This window comes from Dermacentor albipictus, chromosome 4, assembly GCF_038994185.2.
Source record: "Dermacentor albipictus isolate Rhodes 1998 colony chromosome 4, USDA_Dalb.pri_finalv2, whole genome shotgun sequence".
Taxonomy (NCBI): domain Eukaryota; kingdom Metazoa; phylum Arthropoda; class Arachnida; order Ixodida; family Ixodidae; genus Dermacentor; species Dermacentor albipictus.
Window position 1 is genome coordinate 113213743 of NC_091824.1, and position 25732 is coordinate 113239474.

At 44.3% G+C, this 25732-nt stretch overlaps 1 protein-coding gene across 7 annotated transcripts in view; it reads left to right on the plus strand.

The window, feature by feature from the left end:
- The window catches only part of LOC139059270 (cytochrome P450 3A8-like), a 92646-nt gene that overhangs the window by 37697 nt on the left and 29217 nt on the right, over positions 1–25732 (plus strand). For 4 of the 7 annotated variants that reach the window (XM_070537465.1, XM_070537467.1, XM_070537466.1 and 1 more), the window contains 13 exons: positions 1941–2037; positions 3027–3079; positions 3168–3264; positions 7725–7841; positions 9926–10014; positions 13050–13195; positions 13309–13424; positions 13912–14056; positions 16352–16512; positions 18721–18812; positions 20664–20807; positions 21370–21532; positions 22183–22460. In XM_070537465.1, the coding sequence (XP_070393566.1) occupies positions 2020–2037; positions 3027–3079; positions 3168–3264; positions 7725–7841; positions 9926–10014; positions 13050–13195; positions 13309–13424; positions 13912–14056; positions 16352–16512; positions 18721–18812; positions 20664–20807; positions 21370–21532; positions 22183–22266 (1425 nt within the window). In that variant the 5' untranslated portion in view covers positions 1941–2019 and the 3' untranslated portion in view covers positions 22267–22460. Of the gene's footprint in view, positions 1–675; positions 1562–1940; positions 2038–3026; positions 3080–3167; positions 3265–7724; positions 7842–9925; positions 10015–13049; positions 13196–13308; positions 13425–13911; positions 14057–16351; positions 16513–18720; positions 18813–20663; positions 20808–21369; positions 21533–22182; positions 22461–23191; positions 23363–25732 lie in introns of those variants that run through there. The other 3 variants (XR_011514036.1, XR_011514037.1, XM_070537462.1) reach the window with 2 other exon arrangements.

The following is a 25732-nucleotide window of genomic DNA, read 5'->3' on the forward strand; positions in this document are numbered from 1 at the left end:
ACGTGTGTGTGCACTTATTGGCGGATATGTGCAGCAGAATGCATTATCTCGCAGTAATTAACAGTTAGCGAAAAAAAAGTTAGCGATATTTCTTGCAGAACTAACACTTACATGAACTCTTTATTCCCCCGTACCATCCGTCATTGGAATCGTTTGCCCAGAGAAGTAATCAAGAGCTCTTCTGTTGTCACTTTCGCTGCCGCACTTCAAAATGTGAAATGATGGTGTCTGGTGTCTTTATCACCAATGGTCTAGCAACGTTCCATGAAAACGTCGCACTTACATGCTGCTTTTTTATTTTTATGTTTTTACAGTTATGTTTTCTGTATACTGTGCATCGCATTGACATGCATAACGCACCTAACCAAATACATTTCTTTTTTTTCTTTTTTTCTTCACATTGCCAATTGTTGAGCAACGCTCTTGCCTAATGCGTCTTGATGTGTATTCATATATTTACTATTGCGATATGATGTGTATTCGTATATCCACTATTTTGCCATTTGAAATTACATTGTTCAATGCCGTACTTCACACACCGGTCGCTTTTCTCCAGTTCCGTTAGTTTGCATGTGTGCTCTTTTTGTTTTTCAGGTACATTTGTTCCGAAGTGTAACCCACTCCTGCTTAAGGCCTGGAATTCACGCTAGCGGTACTTAATAAATAAATAAATATAAATAAATAAATTTCTGCTAAGCATGTGCGATGATTAGAAAAAAGTAAATAAACAACACGATTGAAATAAAGATGACGCGTAAAGCGCTATATTTACGACAGAATTGTTTGTTTTCCGGAGGGTTAAATGACAGATAGGAGATTTCCATGTCCGCCCGCCTTCAATGGTCTTCATACTGTTGCGCGTCGAGAGACATACATTGACACGTGTCGCTAACATAACGCAAGGGCACAATGGCGATAGATAAACAGGATGCCCGCGCTCCGCACCCTCGCCACTGAAAGCTCTGCGTCCATCCGAGGTCGTTTACTCAGTCGGCCTTGGCAAAGACCGAGGGGTTGCCCGACAAATGGCCATTATTCTTGCAGACCATTGAGTCATACAACGACGAGACGAAATACGCGACTCGGAGTGTGTTCTGGAGATCGCCGGGAAATGCTTGTGTTCACTGATCGAGCGTGCAGAAGAGAGGAGTAGTTTCTTTACGAGAAAGGGAAAGGTTGCCGTGGGGGACGCAAACTCGCGTCAACCTCACCGTAGATGTCATCACGCCCCCATTTGTTCTGTGACGCTACCCCCTCTCTCGTTTCGGCCTCGCCTCTCTACGCTAAGAATGTTCTCTCGCTTTTCGGCAGTGGCGATATAAGAAAACCCGTTTTGAAGCGGTGCACCGTGTGCCGTCTGCAGCTGTGCGGAACGCGCGCATAGCGAGCGTAGAATCTCCCTCGCTTCGGCTGTTCTCGCTTCCGAATCGAGTCCCCAGGTGCGCGAGCTGCTGACTCGCGCCTACACTCGACGTCACACTCCAGAGGACGCTACGATGGAACTGATTGGTCTGCCGGACTGGTTGCTGCTTGCGGCAACCGCCGTCATTCTGTTTTATCTGTAAGCCTCTTCCGGCTCCGTTTTCTCCCCTATGCCGCTGTTGTCGCGTTTGTGGCTGTCATTGTTGATTTCGTCCTTTCAGTTGCTTCTTTATTTATCTTGCTCGGATTTGCACAATCTACACGTTTCACTGATGCACAGGGGGCGATAATATTGGTGATGCTGTTCCTCTCTTTACAATCGTACTATCGTCCAGCAATTTGTGTCCCATTTACTTGCGCTGAATGTTTCGCGTTCATATTAACGTGGATGTTCGCTTCTTATGAAGTGAAGAGTGACGTCAATGCACATTGTGTACAAAAACAGATTAAATGTTAAGTGCAAATATGTCTGAAGTGCTGCTCGCACATACACGTGAAACTTCTACATGACTTGTCAGGTATGCGGCAAGGAACCGAAACTACTGGAAGAAACAGAACATCGCTCACGAAGACTTTTCCTTGGTTATCGGCCCGGCGATGCGAATATTTTTCAAGGTGAGTTGGATATCAGTCACAATTTTCCATAGGCGAGTGCGCGCTTCCGTGCGAGTTCCGGAAGCTGCGGTGCTATATGCCGTTCGCTCCAGATAGTTTTGGCGGAAAGTGATTTCTCTAAAAGGCATTCGCACAGCTATAGTGAAGATGTGGTGAGATGGTGCACTGATTATTTCTAAGACATTGACAGTCTACAGAGGTGTAACTTTGAAGAGACTTAAACTGCACACTATATACAGGGCGTTTCACTTGAACCAAACTTTAAAGATATGCAAATGCTACGTAGCTGGACAGAACCAAGGTAATGGTGTTTGCCATCGCTTGGAGATACTCAGATTATCTTGTTTGCACTCAAGGTAATTAGAGAGCAAGTCTTAATTAATTAATCAACTTCTGAATTATAATAAATAAATGAAAAGTGTCAATGAGAAAATTGTAGAGCAGTATGAAAAACTCCCGATACAGCTTTCTGTTGCTCAATACGTGCTACATAAAAGTGCTTTTCCAAGCGTGAAAGAAGTCCATGAACACACGCAACCGCGAATATTGCCTCGAGCGGCCAGCAGCGCGCCAATTTTGCGTTGATTTGCCGGGAACATTTGAGACGTCGGTGTATGTTTCGAGGGCAGCGTAAGCGAAAACCTCAACAGAAGGAAATGTTGCAGGTTAGCCTGTGAACTGCGACCGCCGTATATATAAAAAAAAGATAACATAAGGTCGCATTCACCAACGCTACAATATCCTATAGTCGTATGTGATCATGTGGGCATTAGCCGATGTAGAGGTGTTACGGTAAATGGGACATTCTATTTTTACAAACGTTAGGTGGTTGCGTTAGCTCAGTGACAGGAGCTTAGGAAAAGTGCCTTAGCTAAATTTTCAACACTTCTTAATTGGAATGGATGAAACAGATCCACTTGTATTCACAACTGCTCTTCCGTCACTTCCCCCTCTCCCCTTTCCCCTACCCTTTTTTTTTCTTTCTGCAGCCTTTCCACGAGATAGATGATCAGCGCTACAAGAAGTATGGCAGAGTTTTCGGGTGAGTGGTATACTTCTTCTTTTTGTCTCATATGTGCAAGGAATAACCGACGACATCTCGCTTGCGTCTTGTTTCTTGACATCGGCAGGATCTACGAAGGAGGAAAACCGACTCTGTTGGTTGGTAAGCCGGAACTCGTGAAGCAGGTGCTTGTGAAAGACTTTCCACTGCTTTCCAACAGACGGGTAAGTAAAACATAAATGCGTATATATGCCCAAATAAGAAAAAAAATATGTTTGTCAACCACAGACAGTTTGTAATCCCGTGTAAGTCAGTAATTACGTAGCACATAGGCGCCTAAACGCCGTCAGTGAATAGGTATACATGCTTGATATCAACAACAAAAAAATGGAGTAATATGAGATTGGTATTGAGGTTTTCGGGCACAGAAATAAGATACACACGGGATAGCTGTAAAAGAAAGAAAGAAGTTGGCACCCCACTATTCACCAGTGTACTGCCAGAGTCCTTCCATGTTTTTTCTGGTCACGAAACTGCCGCCTCAGTTTCATATAGCGCCAGCGCCCGCCGCTAGAGGCGCAACCGTGCATGAGAGGGCATGCGAACGCCGCTACCGCTGTGGTTGTGTGTGGGGCAGCCTCGGTATTCTAGCTTTCTCAACTTCCTCAACGATCGCTTTAGTTTCACGTAACTATTTTTAACATTGAATATAATTAAATTACTGCCTGAGCGTGTCTTCTGCGATGATATGAGCGCACGGGACGAAAAAAAAAAGCCGCTCATAACATGGAGCTTGCGGCTGTCTCAGATCGAAAAAAAAGAAAGATCTGGAATTTTAAGAGCCAGAACCGCGATACGATTATGAAGCACGCCGTAGTGGGGGACTCGGGATTAGTTTTGACCACCTGGGATCCTTTAAAATGCACCTAAATTTAAATAAACGGGTGTTTTGCATTTCGCCCCCGTCGAAGTGCGTCCGCTGTACACGGCCGGGCGGTCTCGGTCCGGATTTCTTCGTAATCGCCGTTCGCCTCAACGCTTCGGTGGGCTCCGCTTTTCAATATTTGCCTTAAATTAAACACCGCGCATTCGCAACAAAACGCCAGTGGTCCCACTTATCACCAGATGAGTAAGCGCCAATTCTCCGTTGTGCATAGCGCCAGATTGTTCGCCGAGCACAGCTGTTCAGTTTCTGTTAAACTGTGGCAGAGAAGGATTCTGTGGCAGTATCTTATAACGAGATCAAAAGAATGAAATTGCTCTTGCAAAGGGCTGCTACCGTAGAATACTTAATGACAAAGAATGAGCTGCTCCATATGAGCTTAAGATTTCTTGCAAAGCGATGCCATTTCTGAATAAGATTTAGGTAGAATTAATGCAAGACAAACTTCGCTACTGAATGTCTTCGGTCCGGCTTTTAACAACGGATTAAGGCGAACCTGAAGTGTTAGGACCTGCACAGTTGAAACTAGCTGTAATTAGGCAATTGCCTTAGCAAGCAGTCGTTTAGACGCGTCAGTGAGCCCAGCACTTATTCACGCTGCTCGTGGTTTCGACGCAGAAACGACGAGGCTTAATTCGCAACTATTTACAATATGTTAAAATGTTGCAATCACCGGTCCTGATATTTTTATCATGGTCGAAAAATGAAGAAAAAAGACTTTATAATTCGATTAAGAAAAGAAATAAAACGTGTTGGTGCAAAAACAAAATACAAGCACGATCATTTATTTATCATGTAATATAAGCGGAGCGAAATACAGATAGCTCAGAGGCGTCCGGTCATAAATGGTCCACCGTTCACAATGCAAGAAGTTTGTTAAAAGCATGACACTGATATAATACGCATAAAGAAATAAGATCAAACGGGAGAGGTATGCATTGGCAGGCAGGAAACAAACACCAGCAAACGAATGGCAATAAGTACAGAATGCATAGTCGATTGTTTCTATAAACAAGAAAGTGTAAAGCATAAGCATTTCATAACACACGGCTAAAGAACTCACAAACGAACACAAGTAGCCACATCACAAATACAGCAATTTTCTTAAAATGGCTTGTTAGAGATACCACCTTTCTACTTCTTCAGCTGTTACTTAAACATGCACACATAACTTGCTCAGCAAATCACAATACAAATGTAGCTAACAGTGTGCTAATAACCTTCTTACTCATAGCAGCTTATAGACTTAAAAGTACGTGCAATTGAAGAATTGTAGCCCATTAATAGCCAAGACTAAAGGACAATGGAAAATAAAACAATGCATATTATTCTGTTTTAACACTTGCATTTAAAGGAATTCTAATGCTATACCTTTCATAGATGGTCGGGGTAAGGGCGCTATTGCTGTGAACTACTCTATCCTGGTATAACACAAATTGAGCTTGCAACAAAGCATAAAGCAAATGTGTTTTGTCATCAATGCCCTGATCAGATCTCACAACACCCTTATTCTCCTTCATCATCAGCATTGCAATTTTTTGTAAGTGGTCACCTTTACACGATAATCGTGATACCTACTGCGTCACTTTAACTGGTACCCCTTCAACTGGTTGGTTTCCTACCACCCCCGGTGGACATGAAGCTCGCCCCTTTGCTTGCATTTGCTTGTTTTTTTTTCTCTCGTGAAAAAATTCAAGCGGGTCTTAAGAAAAAACTGAACTACTTCTGCAGTGGTGCTTACAAAGTGTGATTTGCAGCCGACAGCGGCTGTAGCAGTACGACTGTCCATCAAAACATTCTCCACAATATTAACGTACACATCAGAACAGGCAATTTCACTTCCAGATGATCTTCCACAATTTGGAGGAGAGCGACTAGCTGGCTGGAAGGCACTTGTAGACCACCTTTGGATTTGGCAAGAATCAGGCCAGTTGCCGCTTGTTCAAAACTTCTCATTGTTCTTACACACCTCGAGCAGCTCAATGAAGAAAACTTTTTTTGCGACATAGCCACACACGTGTATACGTTTTTGCGCGCACACGTGTATACTTCGATTCGAAATTAAAACCGCCACTTTCCTGCCGCGGTATGGCCCGCTTCCATTTCTCGCGCTGCTCCTTGTTATTAGGTAAACAGAACAACGACACCTTTTCGGTCGTGCCCTTGTAGCCGGAACGGCACCCAGGCACGCAACACGTGTTCGGCATCGTTGTCCCACCCCACCACTTCAACCAAACAGCCCAACACACGAAAAATAGCACAGCACATGCACAAATCGCACCCGATCAGTCAGCTCGCCTCGCACTGCGCACGCGTTTCGGTACGCGAACGATGCCCTCTGTGGCACAGTGGCGCCGCATCGCGGCACCTTTGGGCAGCATATGAACCTCTCCCATAGCGTGACGGCGGAGTTTCGTGACCAGAAAAACATGGAGGGACTCTGGTACTGCTATATACAAAAATAAAAACAGAACATATACCGTATAAGTATTACGCTAAGAAGGTTAAGTGTTGAACGGCTCCTCTTCAGTTGCTAGTTCTGATGGATTGTCGTTACATAGATGCAAGTTATGCGTTTTATTCTGAGCCGCTGCAGACATTATCGAAAAAGAAATTCAAGGTGGCGGGATGATGCGTTGCTCGTTTTCAAACGAGTTCTCATAGTTACAAATCAATCAAATTTAGGTTTAGTGTACAGTCAGTCATATCGTGTCTTTTATGAAACAAAAATCAAATCACCAGCCCAAAAATCAAATCACCAGCCCAAAAGACATGCACCAGTTAAATACTGGCTGCAGGCATTACGAGAAAGGAAACGCTATTCTTTCTTAATCGCTGGAGCAACATACCGTCAAGCATATATGGCAGTGCCCTTGGCAAAATTGTGAAACGGAGAGTTTAGCGTGCCAGGGCTTAAATTATTCACAGTCCGATGTCAGTTCTTTGTTAACATGCCTCCACTAGACAGAACTGGTAAAATAAAACGTGTACACCATGAACGAAAGGGTTAAAATCGACATATTTCAATTTACTCCAATCTATATGTGTGCGCGCAATTTTGAATCATGCTTTGGTTACTTTGATCATCGCTGGTGTTCCGTACCTTCAAACATGTCAGTGCCTTTGGCAAAATAGTGAAATGGAGAGTTTCATGTATCAAAGCTTAACTCATTCACATTCCGATGTCAGTAATTACCATGCCTACAGAACTGGCGGAAGAAAACGTGTACACCATGGACGAAATGGTTAAAGCCGACATACTTCTATGTACTCCAAGCTATACGTATGCGCGCAATTTTGAATCATGCTTTGGTTATTTCTCCTCGTTTTAGCGCCGTAATGGTAGAAACTGAATGCCTATTCGCCGCAAGAGTACAGGTCCTTTATATGCACGACCGATAGTCAAGAAATAAAGCGCTGACATGTATTTTTTAAAAATCTTCTCGTCACTTTGACGAAATCGACAAATAATTTGACGCAGGAATTTTTTTTTTGTTATACTGACTGCCGTGACGCGTGTACGAGTGCTTCATACAGCCTGCCTGTCATCATAAGCAGCTCTAATGTCTGCCCGCGATTAGTGGCACAGCATGTCGACTGCAGCGCCCCTTCAAACGCACTCCACAATGTTCTTACCGAATGTTAATGCTCTGGTATTATACGCTAGTCGCAGTGCAACGGCAATTGCTATAGGCACTGTAGCTCTTTGTCGTGCTACATCTGCACCTTCCATTACAACAGCCGCTGCAATTTTTCGACCCGATTCTGGACAACATGATGAGCATTGCCCCCGTGGAACGATGGAGAAAGATAAGACCATCAGCAAGTCCGGCCTTCACCACTGGAAAACTCCGCAGGGTAAGAAAGATGTACGACCACGCGAATAACGACTCTGCCATAGCAACCCCCCCCTCCCCCTCATCCCCACCTACTTTTTTCACTACCCGCCCTCCTTCTTCTTTTGCAACCGAAGGGTTGCAGTGTTTGATTCTGACTCTGTGAGAGATATTAAAACTTTAAAAAAGGAACACTAAGTTAGTTTACACTTATTAGGTATTCTTTCGAAGCTTCAGTTACGCTTATTTCGCGGTTACAGGTTGATTATGAGAAGAGAACATGGTAGCAGTCAAAGTTACATTTCTCTTTAATTTCGTGGCGAAGCTCCAACGCCAGTATGTCAGAGCGGCATCACGCATTTCAAGCGTATTTTCTCGTATACGGGCTGTTGAGGTGCAGTAAAGGTTCTTCAGGCTTGCAAAGTTCAGTCTTTGGCTCCTCACCCGCCGTGATTGCTCAGTGGCTATGGTGTTAGGCTGCTGAGCACGAAGTCGCGGGATCGAATTCCGGCCACGGCGGCCGCATTTCGATGGGGGCGAAATGCGAAAACACCCGTGTACTTAGATTTAGGTGCACGTTAAAGAACCCCAGGTGGTCAAAATTTCCGGAGTCCCCCACTACGGCGTGCCTCATAATCAGAAAGTGGTTTTGGCACGTAAAACCCCATATATTATTAGTCTTTGGCTCCTTCAGAATGCAGTGTAGTCAATTTTTACCGACAAAAAAAAAAGAAGAAATCAACTAGTTTGGAGCAGACGCCGTCAAAATCTATTATATCACAGCGAACTGGTATTCGGAAAAACAAAGGTAGCGTCGGCCACCTGTCATTCGTTTGTACTATTGTTAGCAGCATTAATTAGTACAGCTCAACTTATTTTTTGTTTTTAGTGTCCCTCCATAAAGTGAACTCCCATAGCGATTGAAACATGACAGCGGGGCACGAACAAGCAATGTTCGACCAAGTCGCCGCGACAACTGTGTTGTTGTGAAAACTGTCATAACGAATTTAGACTTCTCACTGCCCCAGACACATATAGAGATGAAGAGAGGAAATTGGACAGGCATGCTAATTGGAACGGCATCTGCCTTGTCATTCAAGAGAAGCGTCGGCGAGATAGAAAGAATGCTTAACGGATTCGCCGGATACGCGTGCACCCAAGGGCATCACTTTACCTCGAATTCGCCATGCTGTGATGTACCAACCCGTTTCCCGTCACCGGGACACCACCTATTCCCATTTTAAGTAAAACGATGTCTGTGGTACAAAATGCGCTTACAATTTTCCCGCATCTACGTGGGAACAGCAGATCCCAACGTGTCGTAGAGACAACACGCCCAAGCTTAGCCCGATCACGTTGCGCTCGCATTACAGCCGCATTTTTCTTTTCTTTCGTGTCATCCTTGCCTCAGGAGCGCACGTAGGACAGTGTAAGCTCGTACGCTAGCAGGTTTCGTCGCGCAACTGCGCCAGTTGAAAAAGTGTGTGGGCACAGCCTCCTATATTTGCTGGTGTGGGGCGACTTCGGACCGTATGCCGTGAACATTGCCGCAAACAGAAGCGAGGTGTATGCGTACCCTACACATGTAGCAAAAGACACGAGCGTTCGCTGGCACTGGGCGCTCGTGTCACTCGCTTCCTCGGCACTCACTTTCGCGTTGTCGCTACGTGGGTCGTAATACTGGTCCCGAGTCAACACTTTGCGAGGGGTTCGATGAGGTGACGAGTTCCAATAAAGATTTGTACGCCGTTCGGGAGCTCCCGTGAAGCCATCACGCTTCACTCTCGAACTTTTCTTAACGAACGGTTTTTAATATTATCATTATTATTTGCTTCAACTGCGAGTCAACGTCCGCTTGTCCCTCCCCTATGTGTTCGTTTCTCTTTTTTTTTGTCATATTACGTACCGGCTTTGAATGGTGAGCGATCTTTATGGCTGGTGATATTGCAGTAATAACAACTGTGGGTAACGTGCTCTCTGCCCACACCTATCCTCTGAAGCGAAAAAAGGGGCGAACTGTACGTACTTCGATGGTTGTGTGTGTTCTCGTTTCCAACGTTGAAAAACGATACCCTCTATGGCTAACGCAAATCGAATGCGTTCCAGATGAACGAACTGATCCAAGCGTGCGCTGAGATAACGTCGGAGCACCTCAAGAACGCTGCTCAGCAGAAAAAGGACATTGACGTCAAGCAGTAAGTATTCCTTGAAGTTCAAAGAACGCTTAAGTTTTGAAAATTGCCCTCTTGTTTGTGTTTCCTGTTATGTGAAATTCATAGCCTAGTGGTTGTTTACCGGCTGCAACCATGTAAAGCAATATGTAGAAAGCGCCATGTTGGTAAGTTAATCGTGAGTGCCACAAAACAGAAATGGAACTCATGGGCACGCAGTGGCAGTAAATGTGGCCCAACTGCCCATGTTTACCGAACATACCGAACACGCATGTTTACAGAAGAGGTTTTACGCTTCACCGGAGCGCATGCTGAATATTTCACCAAACACTCACGGCTCATTATTAGCGTATCATCCAATTAGTTCCGGTTATGTCATGTATTCACTTACTTCGTGAAGATTGTCATTTCGACTACTTTTCTATTTTGTGGACCTTGCGAATGAAAGAATAACAGAGTAACTTTTCCGGGAACAGAATGACAAAAAACAAAGGTACAAACAAAAGAAAAATAACATTTACGTTTGCTTACTTAAGTTCGTTTTTGTTTTTCGGCAAAGCTGGAGGGTAACTGCATTGCAGTGCATCTTCTGAATACCGTGTTTTCCTTTCATCTGTAAAAACTCAAGACTTTCTTTAACGAAACCGGGGACTGAGGAGATCAGCTAAGTGTTGCTACAGAAAAGCTTCAGATAGTGACGTCACGCAGATGCGGCGACGCTGTCGTCGCATTAAATACAAGCAAAAAGAAGCTTACCGACTTTATTGGCGGTAATTTTCTCGGGAGGCAAGATGAATAGACGTGGCCCAGTTTTAAACATTTACTTCGCAAGGACTGTAGGTCAAAGAGACTAGCAGCGAAGAAGAAAATTGTTAAAATACTCGTCTGGCTACAGTTCTGCTAGTACAATTTCTATTTGTTTACGACTATGGGGCTTATTCATAACAGTGTTTCAAAAATATAGTTCTGTTAGTGCAATGACCACTTACAACCAGGATGCCTACATATAGCAATGTTTCGAAACTGCCCTTAACTTAGTCAGAGCCGGAGACATGTCAGGGACATTAGCACATTCGCATCAGCAGCGGTTGTTATTACCGACTGGTATGTTACTGTGTGGTGCAGCGCAAGGTGGCACAATGGGCACAGAAAAACGAGAACAAGCGATTTTTCTGCATCCCTTGTACCGCTTCCCGCTGCACTACACAGCCTAAAGGAAAACCAACTAGCCCAAACCATCACCCTTTTAAAGTATGCTACTACCGTGAAAAACAGCTTTTTTTCTTTTTGCTTAAATACTACGGTCGGATACTGAAAGCAATATTTCCACGTACGCGTAGAAAGTAATCGCTCTTCAGGCATCCTGTACTAAAAGAACAATATTTTTGTTCTCTCTCTTTCTTTTTTTTTTTGCCTAGACACAACAATGAAGATGTAACTTCATGTGGTAGGTCGACGTGTTAGTGCCACATCCCGAATTTTCATTTCGTATCACAGTATTCGAAACGCGCATCAGAGGTGCTCTTCGTCGTCTGCGACAGCGGTCTAGACGAACTCGGTGTGAATTTCCACGAAACCTGACGGCATAAATATGAGTAACACCCCTAACACACGGGCGAACTAAAGTCCTTTGAAGTAAACCCTTTTCTTCTATAGGCTGAAATACCACTTATCAGGAGTTTCGTTGCTGACACGTGGTACAGCGTGGTCTCCTTTACATGTTTTGAGTAAGAAACACAGCAGACCACATGGCGCTTCTTCTATAACCTGAAACAGACAAAATGTCAGAAAAAACATTATGTATATTGTCAAATCGCGTCACTGCTAGCTATAAAATTGCTTTAGAGCGCATCTCTTAGGCTCGTTCCTTTACGGCAAGCGTCGGCGTTTCCCCTTGTAACCGAGTGAGCAAGCACAGCGAAAGATGAAAGCGAACGTGGAGTGCAGCGGGTGGTGTAAGACGGCGATAGCGAAGAGAGCGCGAGGATGAAAGCGAAGGAAGAGGAGGGAATGGCGAAAGCGTGAGAAGACAAGCCTAAAACCCCTTAAACTTCGTAATGTAGCGACACTCTCCTCCTCCGCCTTCACTCCTCGTTTCTCATCTCTTTCGCGCTTCCTTCTCGACCGTGGCGCCGCCTACACTGCTCGAGCGTAGCAACGGCGCCAAACATGTGCTCCTCGCCACTCCGCAGACGCTTCTCGAGCAAAAATGGCGCTGATGCATGGCGCGAGGGCCCACGTGATGCTATTAGGCCAATAGCGACGCGGCGTCGGCCAGAGCGCGCGAGGAGGAGGCGGTATTCTTCAAAGCGTGGCCGTACTTTACGAAGTTTAAGGGGTTTTAGACAAACCTAGCGCCGGCGCAAGACGGGCTTTGCCGCGATTATGAGTATGCGAGATGGCGCCAGAGTAGCGCGCGATGTCTGTATGGAAACAAAGCGCTGCATGAGCGGCGGTCTGTGTGCAGCGACTGCTATGAATGGCGCCCACGCGTCACCAACGCGCTGCCTCTCGCGATCTCCCGATTAGCGAGGCAGTCTCGTTACACTTCGCTCCGTTTGCAACGTGCCGCACGAGAGAGATTGTCCGCGCTAGCAAATATATACGAAATAAAAGGGCCAAAATTTCCCGTTAAAGAGTGTCGTAATCGTCGGTGAATTATTTGTAATCACTAAAATTGTTAACACTACACTAAATGAGTATTGTAATGTTTTGTGTTGTTAAAGAGCTGCGCACTACGTTACCCTTTTAGCTCCATAAAAGAGTTCAGATATCTCCCCTTCTGCAAGGGACCTTCACCAAAAAGGAGATATCCCCTTTTTTGTATGTCTCTGTGAACTCTTCTACAGTAGGGGTCCCCTACTCAAAAGGTATTTGGAGTGCCCGTTTGTCAGGGGTATAAGCCACTATCATACGTTTTCGCATGCATCCGATTTTATATGCTGAAAGAATGTTTCGCGTAATCACTTCAGAGTTTATTTTAAAAAAAAGATCAAAAGCAATCTCCACTATTACGTACAAAAGGTCTCAAGAGGTTAAAAAGTTGTGTTGTACCGCAGGTTTTATGGTCACTACGCTCTGGATGTCATCGCGAGATGCGCTTTCGGCACGAAGTTGGACTCTCACACCGACGCAACTAACGAATTCGTGACGAAAGCAAGAAAAGCATTCTCTGGCGGAGTTACCCTGCCTCTGCTGATGCTGTGTATGGATATAACTCTTATTTTTTTTTAAAGACGACTTTCTCGTTTTCAAAACCCTAACAGCCGAACGAGCCAAGTAAAGCATTATAACATGTGCATGGATGTGTCTTTGCAGTTCTCTTCCCTGGCCTAATGAAGGCTCTGAAAGTGAAGGCGTTCAACTCGGAAATTTTCGAATACTTCAAGGACGTTTCCGTGAATATCATACAAAAGAGGAAGGATAAGCATTACGTAAGCAAAGGCTTGCTATTTTTCTATGCCCAAATCACGTTGAACAGTGAAAGTTGTATAGGACGACCTAAGTGTAGCTCCAAAACCTGCAACGGACTCTGCAAGCAAGATGGGATCAAAGCGGATAGGAAAAATTAACAGCCCGAAGTCAGCGAGACCACGTTGGTCGCAAGTCTCGTTAACAGAATTAGCTGCGCGCGCAAATGCAGAGCGCGCAAGAAATGTGAGGTGCGTGTTTATTTGCGCATGCCATAAATGTGGACGCCAGATGGCTAGTTTCATGCAGTTATATAATATTGAAACAAGTTGTAGCTTTTAGGGGACGCTTGCATATGGTTGGAAAACCGATGAACGTGCCGATACCTTAACTATAATGCAACCAATGGCATTTTCAGTGCTAGTCCCCAGGACGCCTGTAGAATATTATAGCGCGCCAACTGAAATCAGGCCCTGTTTTATTATTTATTTATTTTATTTCTTGTTTCAGCGTCAGGAAGACTTTCTGCAACTCATGATGGATGCTCAGGAGGGCGCCCTTCACGAAACTACCGAATCTACACCCGGTAAGGAGTCCGCAGAAATCTTCAATCTCGATTCTGAAGTCAAGAACGACATCACTTTCATTTCTAAGGGTGAGTACTCCAGGAAAACACGTGATCCACAATTTTTATCAGTTGTGCGAAATGGGTACGGGGTTATGAGCCATTGCACTTTTGTTTGCTTACGGAGGTACGACCCATTGATGCGTCACTGCTTGTAACCTCTGCCTTAAGGGTGTATGAGCCATTGCTATACCCTGCATTGCCACCGCGGTCGGCCTGCTGTTGTTTTTTATCGTGCCCCGCGTCGCAGAATATCCGTTGTCGGGGAAAGCGTCAACGGGTCTCGATAACGATATCGCGTGCTTTAGCTCGGGCCCAACTACGACGCGGCCTATTCAAATACATGTAAAACGCAAAAACATTTTTCCGAGATAACCCCTGGGCCAATTCTGATGAAATTTGTTGCATTTGAGAGAGAAAGTTAGATTCTAATGACTGTAGGAAGCGGAATGTCTATTTAGGGCTCGAATTTTGTTACAAGAACTTTCAAAAATTCGGAAGTTTGAAAAAAAAATAGGAAAACGAAGTTTACAAATTAATAGCTCTCCACCAAGAACAGATATCGCGGTTTTGTAAGCGGCATCCATTAGATCATTGAAAGCGGACAAACTTGATGTTTATGTCTTACGTAAATTTGTTACGTATTTCCATATTCCTCAATTTTTCGAGACTCATGTGTAACATATCAATTCTTTTCCGCTTTAGATGTACTATTAGATGCAAGTGACAGATTTATGGTATAATTTTTCATTGCAAAGTTACAGGGTTGTAAACTTGATAGCTTCGTTTCCTGAAGATCTTCAATTTTTGCCAATTTTCAATAAAAAATTGACAACCTAAATAAAAAATCATAGATTTTAAGTTCTTCTTTTAAATGCAGCAAACCTCGTCAAATTTGGTTCCGTGGTTGACGAGAAAAACGAATCCTCCTTTTAGTGTATTTACATAGGAGCACCCGAGCTAAAGCTTGCTCTTAAAGGCGAAGCTTAAGCGTACAAGTTTTTTTTCAGTGCTTGATTACCTCATGGCGAATCAGTGCACTTGAAATGCAAAACCAAGGGAAAACGTGCTGAATAGTGGTTAATTTATTTCTTCATCGCGTTCTACTACGTATACGTTTATCATCCATCGACTGTATTCGCGCCCGTACTACAATGGCTTTATTGGGAACTCTCTTGAACGAAGGTGCTCCGCAATTAAATGTGTTTCCCCAGCCTTCTAAGAGCAGTGGATGCGTAAAAGAAGAGGAAACTGTATATATATATATATATATATATATATATATATATATATATATATATATATATATATATATATATATATATATATATATATATATATATATATATATATATATATGTATATATATATATATATAAACGAGAAGAGGGGGTTAACCCACAACCTTCGCTCAATGCGAAGGTGTTGCTTTTTCATCCACTTTAATTTCCATTAATTTTCAATTCTTTATTTCATTTATTAAGCACAACTAATTTCCCCTATCTTGTCCTTGGTGTCGGTGTTTGTTGGCTTCTTATGATATGACTATATATATATATATATATATATATATATATATATATATATATATATATATATATATATATATATATATGATATCGTTTTTGTGTTTGCGATATTCTTATTTGTAATTAAGTGAGAGTAATGGTCTGGCAATGTGACTTCAGCATACGCTGGATAAAGATGATTGAACTTTATTGAGAGCAAATGAAGTGCTTTGGTCGCCTTGCTTGCGTGTGACCTCCCGTGTCCAGGAAGCCATGTGACTTGGACACCCACCTTGCTCTGTTCCCAGCTGACGCTGGTCATCAGGGCTGATGCTGGTGAGCTGGGTCTCCCACTGCTCAGTTGTGGGGTTGGGGAAATGGGGGAATGTCGGTGCTTGAGTCGCATTCTAATACCATGTGGCACAGGGTTTACTGGCGTCTGGCCGAATTTGCAGTCGTGCTCGTAGGGTGTGGGGTAAATGAGATGGTATCTCGTGTCGTGTGGGAAAATGCCGGTTTGCAGTTATCTCTAAGTTATAGCACCTCTTTCGAGAGCTTCGCGTGTGCCGGGGCATAGATTATTCTACCCAGCCTGTGGTGTTCGAGTACCGCAGCGTATCTGTGAGCTACCGGTTTACATAGAGGCGAATTTTTTTTAGCGGTGAAAAATGATCGCTCGTATAACAAAACATCTTTGCATTTCCCCGTCATTCTTGCACTTCCCCGTCTTCCTGTGGGGCAGAGAGAAGTAAAGGTTTCGTCATTGTTGAACCTCGTGTATCAAAAAGTTTATCGTTTCTATTGCGTCTCTTTGCAGCATTGTCTGAAGACGAAGCCTTGGCGCAATGTGTTCTGTTCTTCCTCGCCGGCCATGACACGACATCATCTGTACTCTCCTATGCCGCCTACTTGCTGGCACTGAACCCCGAAGTACAGGCCAAGCTTCGCATGGAAGTCGACGAATGCATTGCTTCACATGTACGTGGCGCTATTTGAACAGCACAGTTGGCGTCAAAAGTCCACGGGAGGTGGGGTCTGAGAAAAAAAAAATATGTTTCGTGATCTGTAGCACATCACCTGGATTTCAGACTTGCTATCTCTACAGGTATACTAGACCAGCATTATGTAGATATTATTTTACTGGGTGCCTTATCTCTTCGGAGAACTCGCATCTCGCACGCTTTTGACGCCAATTGTACAGCTTTTGTCACATGGTTTCGCCGTACCGATTAGCCTGAGTAACACCAAAAATGGTGCTGCATGTAAGCCTTAACCTTGTGTTTTCGTGGTATATATATATATATATATATATATATATATATATATATATATATATATATATATATATATATATATATATATATATATATATATATAATGTTCGAACGACACATTGGAACTAGCAGTTATTGCACTGCGTACAAGCAGTGCAAGCAGTACTGCTAATATGTGTTAATGCTTCCTCTAAGGGTCCAGCGATTATTATAGCGAAAGCCGTAAGAAGTCGGTCTAATGTGTGCATAGTCTGCATTATAAAGACGCCACCGCGGAATACGGGACGACAGAGGGCGGATGACAAAGGCACCGGCAACGCATGCGCACCTTGTCAACCTTCTCTCACCTGATGTACGTTATGCTGGAGCACTTGGAAGGAGTCGTAAAATATCATCATAAAAGAAAACTGCGCAATTTTTTTAAGAAGGCAGTTTATAAAGCATTTAGAACGCCCAATGATTTGGTATTGCTTGTGCGCAGTCAGTGCCGAGCTTTGAATGCGTAAGTATTTTTATACTTATCCAACGAGAAAACTGTTCGTCCGTACAGTAAAACAATCGCTTTCAAGATAGCACCACTTAAAATTAAAACTGCGCACTTTTTAAAGAAAGCCGTTTATAAAGGATTTAGAATGGCCAGTGCTTCGGTATTACCCGTGTGCAGCCATTACCGATCTTTATATGCGTAAGTATTTCTAAGCTTATCCAACGAGAAAACTGTTCGTCCGTCCCGTAAGAGATCGCTTTAGAGATAGCACCATGTAAAATTAAAGCTGTGCACTTTTTAAAGAAAGCACTTTATAAAGCATTTAAAACGCACACTGATTTGGTATTACTCGTGTGCACTCATTGTCGATTTCTAAATGCGTAAGTATTTTTGTGCTTATATCCAACGAGAAAACTGTTCGTCCGTCCCGTAATACGATCGCTTTAGAGATAGCACCATGTAAAATTAAAGCTGTGCACTTTTTAAAGAAAGCACTTTATAAAGCATTTAAAACGCACACTGATTTGGTATTACTCGTGTGCACTCATTGTCGATTTCTAAATGCGTAAGTATTTTTGTGCTTATATCCAACGAGAAAACTGTTCGTCCGTCCCGTAATACGATCGCTTTAGAGATAGCACCATGTAAAATTAAAGCTGTGCACTTTTTTCAGAAAGCAGCTTATAAAGCATTTAAAACGCACACTGATTTGGCATTACTCGTGTGCAGTCATTACCGATTTCTAAATGCGTAAGTATTTTTGTGCTTATATCCAACGAGAAAACTGTTCGTCCGTCCCGTAAGAGATCGCTTTAGAGATAGCACCATGTAAAATTAAAGCAGTGCACTTTTTTAAGAAAGCAGTTTATAAAGCATTTAAAACGCACACTGATTTGGTATTACTCGTGTGCAGTCATTACCGATTTGTAAATGCGTAAGTATTTTTGTGCTTATATCCAACGAGAAAACTGTTAACCGTTGTCTCGAACGCGGCCGCTGCCGGAATGCGGTGTATAACACGGTTCCTAATGATTCGACGACTTGGATAAGGCGCTGAAGAGCGATAACGGCCTATAACGATTGGGACGTCATCAGCGCACGCGGCGCCGCCATCTGCAGTAGTTTGCGCCATCAATTCACGTTGCGCCGCCGTCGCAGCAGCTCGTGTCGCCGCAGCGCCGTAGTTTGTACTGGTCGGATGCAGTTTCGTAACATTGATAATGACGCCAGGTTGCGTGGCACTGAGCAAGTGGCATAGTGATTACGCATACGTAGACAGCTCCCAGATGCGTTCCTTCATATCTTTATTTCTAGCTTTACCATTCTGTCTTTTAAGTATTCAGGTTCTTTTATGTATTGTGCAAAATAAATATAAAAAAAAACGTCTTTATTAATTGCGTAACCGGCTTCTATATATGTATGCAGGGGAAGGAACCAAGCCTTGATGTCGTTTCCAAGTTGCCATACTTGCACTGCGTTGTGTCGGAGGTCTTGAGAATGTACCCACCAGCACCACGGTAAGTTCAACAGTTGTGCCATTAAAAAAAAGTGGCAGTTTAGCCCGAAAAGCGAAGCATCGATTGCGATAGCAAATTAATGGACAGCTATACGAAGTGAAGATAGTAGGTTCATCGGCCGTATAAACTTGCGAACATAGGTACACTAACTAAATTAGCAAGCATGGTGTCACGCGCACTAGCAAACATGAACACATCTGACTCGATGACCATGAAATGGCAACCGGCAAAGCAGATTGGTTGGAGATGATACTAGTCACAATCTTGAAATTGGTTGTAGTGCATGTTCGTGACGGCACACAAACCGCACCACGCCGTACTGTGCACTGGTCTATATGGACGCTACCCAGCCAGAAGAAAACCGGCTGAAGGTCGCGCGACAGGCAGCGAGAGACGCCGGGGAGACAGAGCCCATTGCCCAGCTAGAAGAAGAATGAATTGAATTCTGGGGTTTTACATGCCAGACCCACGGCTTTATTATGAGGCACACCGTAGTGAGGGACTCCGGATTAATTTTCACCACCAGGGAATCTCTAATGTGCTCCCAATAGACGGCACACGGGCGTTTTTGCATTTAGCCTCCATCGAAATGCAAACGGCCGCCGGGGCCAGGATTCGATCCCGCGACCTCGTGTTTAGCAGCGCAACACCATAACCGCTAAGCCACTTCGGCGGGTAGAAGCGCCTGAGGGAGGCGTCACGCACGCCAGTGCACTGGCGTTCAGCGTTCAGCACAAAAAGATGACAATAAAGTGCATGGTGCCCTGTATCTGCCTTTTGAGCGTTGCTATGCTATTGGAAATGACAAATAAAGCTTCAGCTTCATGCTACAAGTTACAGCTTGAGTGATATTCTGAACAAATATGAGGAAGAGCTCGGACGCATAATTTTTTTCTCACTTGTTTGGGCAGTAACTAGCGTATGTAACACGGCCTCGTACAAAGAGTTGAGGGCCAGAGACCGCATTTCTTTTAGTTTTGACTGGCTGCCCGGATGATTTCGTTTTGTTCTCGCAACTTGCCCAGATAACGGCTCAGGCTTATGGCTCAAGGTCACTCGAAGGTCGCTGACAGCGGGAGCTAAAAGCATTCCATGCTTAAAATGCCGGCGTGAGGAAACGCGGCAGCAGCAGCAAGCGAAGTGACATTCGCGCTGTCTGTCTCTTCAGCGCAAAGTGAGCGCTGAGAACACATAGCACGGACAAAGCTATACGAACCGCCGGCGCACCTAGACTCTGCCCCAACGCAGATCGCCCTCAATATACAGCCGCGCGACCGTGCGCAGCCGCGTCATGCACGGTTGCAGCCGGAGTAGAACACCCCTTCCCCCCACCCCCATCTGTTCCCCTCTCCCCGGTGCCTCGCAACGTGGGGTGTCTCGCGCACGACGGAAGACGGCGCGCTTCTTCCTCGCTTTCGCCTCTTTCGACTCTTTCGTGCAGGCGAGGTTGAGCCGCGATTGTCAGCTCTTCTCGCAAGCCTTCACTGGCACAGCGTAGGGCGCGCGGCGAAGCCTTTATCATCCTTGATGCGAAACATAACGCCGACGGCTGAACTGGGCTTGGAGTGCCCGTGTAATTGGTATCGCAATAAAAGTAAGACATGTATGTGCTCATATAGCGCAGTCATTGATAAACGTCTGGGGTAGTACAAGAACGCCGTAGAAGAAGATATTTGTCTTATAAGTTTCATGATCGTGGTAGCATGAATGTCAATTCCAGCATGTTAACACACTGCGCCTCTGGGAGATTGCGAGTTCTGATGCAAACTTGTTGTTCGAAGCCACTAAGGTGTCGGTAAAGGATAAATATCTATATAGTGCAATATTTGCAAATACTTCATTTTTTTTCAGCCTCGAGAGGTCGGCACACGAAGACTACGTTCTTGGTGATACGGGAATCCGGGTGCCCAAGGGATGTGTCATAGGCGTACCGGTGTACTCTATGCATCACGACTCCGAGTTTTTCCCCAGTCCAGAGACGTTCGATCCCGACAGGTGAGGACGACTACTTGCACGTGCCGTCTTCGGTCGTTGCTGTATAATGCACTAAATATTTGATTGAAAATGTCACAATAGCGAAATGTTATGATGCAACGCGAAGTCCCGCATTTGACGCAAGTGAACATGTGCAAAATATACAATGCGTATTATCTCGCCGCGCGGATGTACGTTGTGTCAGTGTCATCGAATAGTTTTGCGCGTACGATGTCGCTGCTCGAGTCACTGGTGTGTAAAGTATCAGTCAATTTATCTCTATGACGTGCTTATTATCCACAATAATTGTGTTTTACGAATAACGAAGCTGCTCAGTGGGCTGCGGGGTGCCTTGGTCTGTGCTCTGGAGTAATTTAGAGCGCCTGGAAAACTTTGACTTGTGCCTAAGTAGGACATGAGCATTTTTGCATTACGCCCCCAACGCAATGCAGGCGGTTTGTATACGAACGCGCGACCTCGTGCTTCGCCGCAGAAGTTCACAGTCACTAAACTTCCGTGACAGGTTATCTTCCGCGATGCCTTTAAAGCTGGCTTATTAATTATTATTTTTTTTTGCATGTAGGTTCAGTGAAGAAAACGTTGGTTCCATACGGCCGTACTCGTACCTGCCTTTCGGAGCCGGGCCTCGAAATTGCATAGGCATGCGCTTCGCCTTGCAGGCCGTCAAACTATCTCTGCTCCATTCCATACATAGCGTGCAGCTTGTGCCCACGGAGAAAACAGAGGTGAGTGCTGATAGACCCCACATGTACGTGGATTAGGCGCTTATTTCGAGCCATTTTTATCGTTTGCGGTTATGCATGTTCCTTGGCAGAAACTTGACCGCGAGCTCATGCAGTTTGCGGGCTGCGTATTACAACTGCCGGTCAGGCCTTTAAAGGACCACCCCTCCCCCGCCGTCCCTCCCCCCCCCCCCCCCCCAGCTGCAGGGTTCTACAAATGTTGAGGCTATTGCAACTTGTGTTGTTCCCAGACGGCTTAACCGGAAGTCTCTTCGCAAGTCTTGTCCGTAAGCATGAAAAGAGTCCATAGCTTTTTGAGACGCAAGTGCTGCCTTGGTGCATCCGAACGTTTAGAAATGGGAGGCGCCGCTACAGACAACACCCATCTGATGAATCGGCTTATATGTGTAGCCGCCTACACTATCGCTACAGTTGCGCTGGGTTAACGGCTCTGTTCTGTAATGAAATACTCGATGAAACAACAAACGTCACAAGTATCCCGACTGCAATATATATATATATATACGCCTTCAGTCGCACCACTCCTCCAGTAAAACGAATAGCTTTCCAGAGGCGTTCGGCTATTCACTTGCACTGGCAATCACCGTCGATGGTTCCCGGACATCTTTTTTTTTCTCTTTTGTTATTTGCAGGTGCCGCTCAAGTTCCTCCCAGGCCTCGGCCTTATGAATGCTAAGAATGTCACCGTGGGCATCAGGGAGAGGCCGGAGCGGTGACACTGGACAAATGTGTTGTGCACAAAATATTCGTAGCAAGGCGAAACATTAGCCGCTTGTACAGTGTTAAAGTTAATTTATTGTCTTGATGCCTGTACGTAGCGTTTCAAAGGAAAACTACCGTCTGCATAGAAGTTGCGCTTTATTTCCTTTAGCAGCTGGCGCAGCTTCGAATAAACTTCCTTTTTTTTGTACTGAGTCTCTTTGCTGGAACATATAAAAACATGTCAACGTTTCAACACCTAGTACGAATGCTCTTATCGAAGTACAGAACACAAACTGCAAGATCGCGGGACACAAACGGTTTCACCAAACTGAATTAGAAAAAAAGAAGGATGACCGCGAAGGAGGAATTACGAATTATAAACGCAAGAATCGACATGTATACAATCAAAAATGCGAAACTGCGTGAAACGGCACATGCTTATTTCTCTTTGAACAAATTCGAGCACGTAGTCATAATGAAGGCAAGTTAACGGCGTTGTTGCCCCGTCTGTAGCTGACGGCTGTGTAAAAATGAGAGGACGACTAAAGTGAGAAACTGGAAACAGATGCGAAATGCGTAAGGACAGGAGCTGGGTTGCTGGTACGCGATCGTAAATTTTCATGGCAGAAAATACGGAATTTGTGTCTCGTTTTCGCATTAAACAGACTTAGGTCGGTCATGAGATTATAGTCTAGCTTTTAAAAAGTTGTAAGATGATACGTGTAAATTACTTGGCAAACTTCCTGACATTGTTGCCATGGCATCATGGCGTCGTCGCATGTTTAATAGCGCCAGACATTTTTTCATTCGCGCAATATGTGAGAACTGCTACGTGATATTTTTGATTGATTGAATGATTTATTTATTTATTTATTTATTTATTTATTTATTTATTTATTTATTTATTGCATGACTAACTGACTGACTGACTGTTTACAGCTAATCCAGGCAGATCAGGCAAGCAGGCCCTCCGAAAATCTTGTGCGCTGTTGCTTGAAGAGAGAGAGAGAGAGAGATTTCATACCGGCCCCCTGTCCGGGGCTACTGTTGCTTGGAGATTTCAGGTTTCTACAGTGCACATTACGGATCTGCCTATTCCGATTGATGGCGGTGCGTTTCTTTATTGTATAGGGAGCCTGAGGAGCCAGTAGTTAAAGGAACTTCTGCCTTTTGTAAATGCCATTTTAACAATGTAGGTGAACTAACAATAAGGACATCTATTCAGCGCCATATGGGCAGTTCTGCTTTCTAAAGTTGCTGTACATTTAACTGACAATGGGTGTTGCCACTTTAGCGAATTCGTCGCCAGGTTAAGTGACCCTTATCTGTTTGGCAACACTTTAGAGACTTGGAAGTTAGTAAAGCTGATTCGAAAATCGCCTTTTAAAACGCACTTTGTTATTCAAAAGCTATATGTAAGGGGCCTAGGTCGGGTGTACGACGCATAGACTCAGTCACCATGAAGCAACAGTATCTTTCACGTCTGTGGCCTTCACACTGTGCTTAACTGCATAGTGACCTTCACGGGATTCACAATATGCTCACAAAAATCATTTCGTTGTCTTTTATTTACGAAACCGATTTTAATGGATCTTAATGATTCGTGTTCAGCACTAAATACGTTCGAGTGGTGGACATCTGCAATAGTAGCAGTCACTGTTAATGAGAGATTTGGAACGCAGGAAGTGTCACAATAAGAAGACAGATCGACTGTCTGAAGGGGTAGATATTAGAGCACCTAGGCTCCTTCACGGCAGTCTGAAAACACCGCTTCTCTGTCTTATGGCTTTTGGACAAACCAATACTGTGAAGAGCTTTCAGGTGATGATGATGATATTAAACATTCGTCTATTTGCATGCCGCAGAATTTAGGTTTTCTATAAGAAACGCCGAGAAATAGGCAATTTGCAGGGGTTATGCGAATCAAGTACCTTTGCGTGCTAGAAAAAAAATAGCTTGCTTTTGTTTGAATCGTGCTGCATTTGTAACCTCAGAATATGAAGGTAAACAATAAATATCAGCTATCATTGTCCGTCGTTCGAAAAGTATAGCAGCAAATTAAAGGCCCACTACACATTGCTGGTCAAGCAGCTGTCTATTCCTCACCTACACAAAGCTTAGACAAACGTGATACGTTTCGGTAAATAATTTACGCCACATAGGCTTATATTACAGCGTTTCAAAATGCTTCCGCCAATTAATACCTTCACAAAAGCTTTAGACAGAAATTTAGCGACCTTGCAGCGAAATGTCTGGCACTTTAAAGACACGCGTGAAATGTTTATGGCAACTCTGGTAACTGAGATAAACGATTAAAGGAACAGTCGATAATTTATATAAGCCAGTCAATAAACGGCTATGTGTACCACGAATATGCTCAATCCTAGACGTCGACACGAGAAATTTGCTTTTGGAAACTCATAAATATTTTTACCGAGCCGCCGCGGACAAGGATCGCACTGACGTCGTAACCTTACTCACTCTTTAGAGCTAACGAGCCGAGGATGACAAACCGCCTTTGACACAGACAAGTCCATCTACCAAAACGTTTGCCAGTCTTTTGAGGTACTTTATCTTCCTTTATGCCACTTCTATCTCCCACATTTATATCCCTGCAACGGCGGCCGCATTTCGATAGGGGGGAAGTGCGAAACCACCCATGTACTTAGATTTAGGTGAACGTTAAGGAACCCCAGGTGGTCAAAAATTCCGGAGTCCCTCACTACGGTGTAAACCAACCAATTTTTTCCAGTGTCATAGAAATTGCGGAAACGTAAATTCTACGGAATCACCGAGGCGGAGGCTGCATATCTGTTTCGACAATGTTGACAATAGAGTAATTCCCAACGACAGTCACGCTATAGTGCGACTAGCTCGCTGCATTTGGAGTCGTCGCCGGTAAATCAGTAGTAAATGCACCGAAAGTTGTACCTTGATCACGATGGTGCGCTTCGAAAAGAATATATTCAGCTGCAGTGAGGGACTGAGCCACGGGCTCCTCGCCGGACACTTCTATTCAAATTTAACACATCAAATGTTTTGAACGACTAAGCAGCTAATTGTGGACTCAGCTAAATGTAAACATGCAAAAGTGACACGGCCATTGTACCAATTTTGACACCTCGCCTGCCTGTTTGTGCTGTGCGCATCGTTTTTGCAGCAACTCTAGTTTATTAGCGCTATTGCCCCACGTTTGCACACCTATTGCTCACGTGCTCACGTGCTATGGTTCCGTCCGCAAATATTCATTTACAAGAAGTCCCATATCTCCATGGAATCATATCGCTAATGTTTACGCACAATCGAAGTTAAAGTCACAAAGGATGGATGACTTGTAACATGCAGCCATGGACGATGCACGGAGGTCTTCGCTGATGCCTGTCTCGCGTACAGTTATAAATCGTTCCGTCGACGCGTAGTAATATAAAATTTCTGCGAGCAGTGTTCAAAGTCGCTCCTTGTGAGTAGGCAAGCCGGACT